General features: G+C 38.9%; 1 protein-coding gene across 1 annotated transcript; it reads right to left on the reverse strand.

The window, feature by feature from the left end:
- Positions 1–1,840: 1,840 nt before the first annotated feature.
- Positions 1,841–3,606, reverse strand: LOC115091611 (olfactory receptor 51E2-like). The gene is made up of 2 exons (XM_029601779.1): positions 2,698–3,606; positions 1,841–1,915 (listed from the first exon to the last, which is right to left on the reverse strand). Exons 1-2 carry the CDS (start codon positions 3,604–3,606, stop codon positions 1,841–1,843), a joined length of 984 nt encoding a protein of 327 aa, XP_029457639.1.
- Positions 3,607–4,051: the final 445 nt, after the last annotated feature.

Consider the following 4,051-nt stretch of genomic DNA (forward strand, 5'->3'; position numbering starts at 1 on the left):
TGAGCCTATGCGCGCACAGGAGGGGTTTTAAAATCCACCCCAAAGGAAACTGTCAGACAGAGAGAAATCTGACAAGCCCGGCCAGGTTGTTCTTCTGTTCTCTCACTATAAACAGTGCAATGTGCAGAGTCAGTGACAAAAAATCACTGCTGTTCACTCTTTCTCTGTCTCCATTGCCCAGTTAATAGACAGAAAGTGGCATCTCGGTTACTCTCTCACAGTAAGAACACTGTGACTAGAACAGTGAAGAAAACAAAACCCTTTGCAAATGCCAAAATTATTCTGTCTCCTTCTGTTTAAGAACCTTTTCTTTTACTCTACAGAGATTCCAAAAAGGCAACATTTCTCTTTGAAATCCAACAGAAAAAAATTGAGTTTCTTTGGACATTCTCATCCCTTTCAGTGGGAGGACATCAGTGTACTAGATTCAAGTGCCAGCTATAGGCTAATTTAAAAAAATGCTTCATCTTGATTAGTCCTCTGTACTGTCTGCATACTTTTTCTACCTTGGCTATATTCAAAATACTACCTCACAAGCATTGCTTTGTTGCTATAGTTAACAATCTTACTGCAGCACAAAGACTTGAATGGGAAACCTAAGCAAATGAAACAAATCTTTGTTTATATTCATGAGCACCCTCCATTTATTTCAGGGTTCCATGAATGAAATGAAAATGAACTAATTTGTTGCATTTTACCCATTCGTTTCAAAGAAATCCACATCCCTAGAAAAGGAGCTAGTTATGTGAAAGAAAGGCTGTCCTTCTATAAGACATTGACCTTTCAGAGCCTCCATAAAGAATCTGTCAACAAAAGAAATCAAAAGAATGAAACCCATCAATAAACGTTCTTGGGAACAGCCGTTGCCATATTAAATTCTTTCCCAGAAGAACTCCAAAAAATGCATGACTATTCCCACTTCAGGAAGCAAGCAAAAACCTGGCTCTTCCACCAGAACGTTAATACCAAACTCATTGCTACCTCTAGAATCAAACTGATTGCTACAAACTGCCTGGCATCATATATGAATGCCCTGAACATGCTACTACATCATTTTGTTTTTCTGAGATGTTGTTTATTTCAAGTTTACTCCATACTGTCCACCTTCTTCAAACTAGCATGGTTAAACTGTTCACATACTAATCTCTTATTGTATGCTGACAGTCCAAGCTGTTGTACTCCAACTTGGGTAAATTTTTTATTCAAAAAAAGTGATTCATAAATCCAAATAAACAAATAGGGTACAACACAGTAGAATTTTTCACAAGGGGTCATTTTATTAAGATGGAGGGAGGGCGTGAGGGATGTATAAAAGATATGAGAAAATGCTTCTTTATTGAGAAGGTGGTGGAAAAACGGAAGCAGAATTCCTGCAGAGATGGTCGAGTCAAATGAGTGGCAAAGTTCAAATATTCCTCGAGCAGGCACAAAGAGACCTTACTGATAGGGCAAGGAATGGGGACCAGGGATTGAGTACAATCTCTGACATCACAGTAACTGGTGGGGGGTAATGATGGGCAGATTGAGTAGATCAAGTGTCCATTACTACTACTATTAGTACTACTACTACTAGTAGTACTATTGTTTATCATTTCTAAAGTGCTACTAGACATTCGTAATAATATACAAATACACATAAGACACAGTCCCTGCTCCGTGGAGCTTACATTCTGCCAATATCTTTTATGTTTCTCTGTATTCTTTACTGTCAACAGTTTAAAACTGTTCTCCTTCTTAATATTACATGCAGGAGACTTAGATTCTTTGCTTGAATTTATTACAAAATCAGTTTCTGGAGATACCTGGGCAACTTTACACAAACATCCCTGCAATTATTATTTTACCACTTTATCATTTGTTTGTTTTTATATATTCCTGTAATTTTACCCTTCTGTTCAGTCCTGATTCTAACAATCTTGTGGGTGTTCAAATGGCTTTTTCATTTTTTTCTGATGTTTCGTATTGTGTTATGCATTTGCCTATGATAACCACTAGAATAGAACTTAATGTCTACAATGCCACAGAAAAATAAAACAATAACTTGTTTCCTCTATAAATGTTGATTAACAACTCAGTGTAGACCTGTTACAATATAAACACAAACTCATCAATCATCATAAATATTGATGTTCAATGCAACTAATTTTTATAAAACAGACACAATAATGTCAACAGTGATAATAATGAAACTGTCTTGGTACCCTGTACCCTGAACCTTTCATGTTTGCTGTTTTGCTTTTCCTGGTAACTTCATACAAGTTTGTTCTTAACCTCACCCACATATTTAAGTGGTACTTGATTTTTCTCTCCACAAGCCTCCCTCCTACGATAGGATGAGGGTCCATTAGGGAGTCTGAGACTTCTTCATTGATTTCCCACTGAAGTACATTGCATCAGATGAACACTTTAGAAGACCAGAATGGAAACATGGTCATCTTATATGCCGAAACCAGGGCACTGATCTTCTGGAATGGGATGAGTTGTCCATCACCATGAGCCAGGCTTCCACAGCACAGTCACTTCAAGAAGCAGAGATCTTAGGTAAAAGTCTGACCCATACCTCATGATTAACAGGAAAGAATAGCAACCACTGACCAACTGCTCAACACTGGAAAACCTTCTCATGAATCAGAGGGATGTAGCAAACTAGAAGCAATAATGAGATTTGTCCCTGCTACGCTGGAACACCTTCAGTACCCTTCTTCGGATCTGCTTGGTTTTTGCACCATAAACTATAGGATTTAGCACAGGGGGGACAAATAGGTAGACATTGCCCATTATAATATGAGCAGTAGGAGCTAACCTATTTCCAAATCGATGTATCACTGATAAACCAATCAAAGGGATATAGAATATTAAGACTGCACAGAGGTGGGACACACAGGTGTTAAAGGCCTTAAGGCGCTCCCTGGATGCAAGTTTAAGCACTGCTCTCAGAATCAGAACATAAGACAAGAAGATCAGCAATGAGTCTACGCCCATGACCATCAGAATGGCCATTAAACCGTATACTATGTTGGGTGTTGTATCACCACAGGCTAGCTTCATCACATCCTGATGCACACAATAGGAATGGGTCAAGATATTTTTTCTGCAAAAGGGCAATCTTTTAATCAGAAGGGGCAATGGGACAAAGAACAACGCACCACGGATCACAGCCATGAGAGTTATTTTGGCTGTGAGTGGGTTGGTTAGAATGGAAGCATGCCTCAGTGGATGACATATGGCAACAAAGCGATCAAAAGCCATGGCCAACAGAATCGTTGATTCAATGGCTGACAGGGAATGAATCAAGAACATCTGGACCAGACAGGCATTAAAGGAGATCACTGTGCTATCAAACCATAGTAGAGTCAGCATTTTGGGCATTGTAGAGGTAGATAAGAGGAGATCAATGACTGCCAGTATAGAGAGGAAGATGTACATGGGCGCGTGGAGGCTTGGCTCTGTCTTGATGATAAACAGGATGGTGGCATTTCCTAGCAATGTAATGATATAAATTGAACACAAAGGGAATGCAATCCAGACGTGTGCAGCTTCCAGTCCAGGAATACCAATCAGAACAAAAGTAGAATGGCTGAAGCTGGTAACATTAGAAGAAGCCATGGTTTGCAGGATGACGTTCTATTCAGCTTCAGAAAGTTCTGTCTCCTATAATGAATGACATTGTTTTTATTATTTAAGAGGTCTTTGCTTTAGTGGGCATCTCTGTTAGAAGAATATTTTGGATACAATTCACTAAAATTAATGAACGAATTCTAGAGAAACATGTTATTAAATTAAAACTATCAAAAAGCCATTTAGTTGTCTTTCAAAAAGTCACTCACAGGCAGAATAGGTTACTAATCACAAACCAAAGGGCCTTTGGCTCTAATCCCAGCTCTTCAACTGCATCCCTGTGCAACCCCAAGCAGGTCATTTTGGGGCCCATACACTAAAGATTAATATGCATGCTAAGACTGTTTATGCTCAAAACATAGCATAGTGTACACATTAATCTGATCCTGACCAAGATTAGCATGTATGCACAAAATTTGAGGTTAACCACATG

Source organism: Rhinatrema bivittatum, chromosome 5 (genome assembly GCF_901001135.1).
Source record: "Rhinatrema bivittatum chromosome 5, aRhiBiv1.1, whole genome shotgun sequence".
Classification (NCBI taxonomy): domain Eukaryota; kingdom Metazoa; phylum Chordata; class Amphibia; order Gymnophiona; family Rhinatrematidae; genus Rhinatrema; species Rhinatrema bivittatum.

What these genes read in the sequence shown, in the direction of transcription:
- LOC115091611 (XM_029601779.1), bottom strand. Translation starts at nt 3,606, where the DNA reads ATGGCTTCTTCTAATGTTACCAGCTTCAGCCATTCTACTTTTGTTCTG. An exon ending in CCAAGCAGATCCGAAGAAGG is followed by an intron (nt 1,916 to 2,697) that starts GTACTGAAGGTG and finishes AACACCCACAAG; the next exon opens with ATTGTTAGAATCAGGACTGA.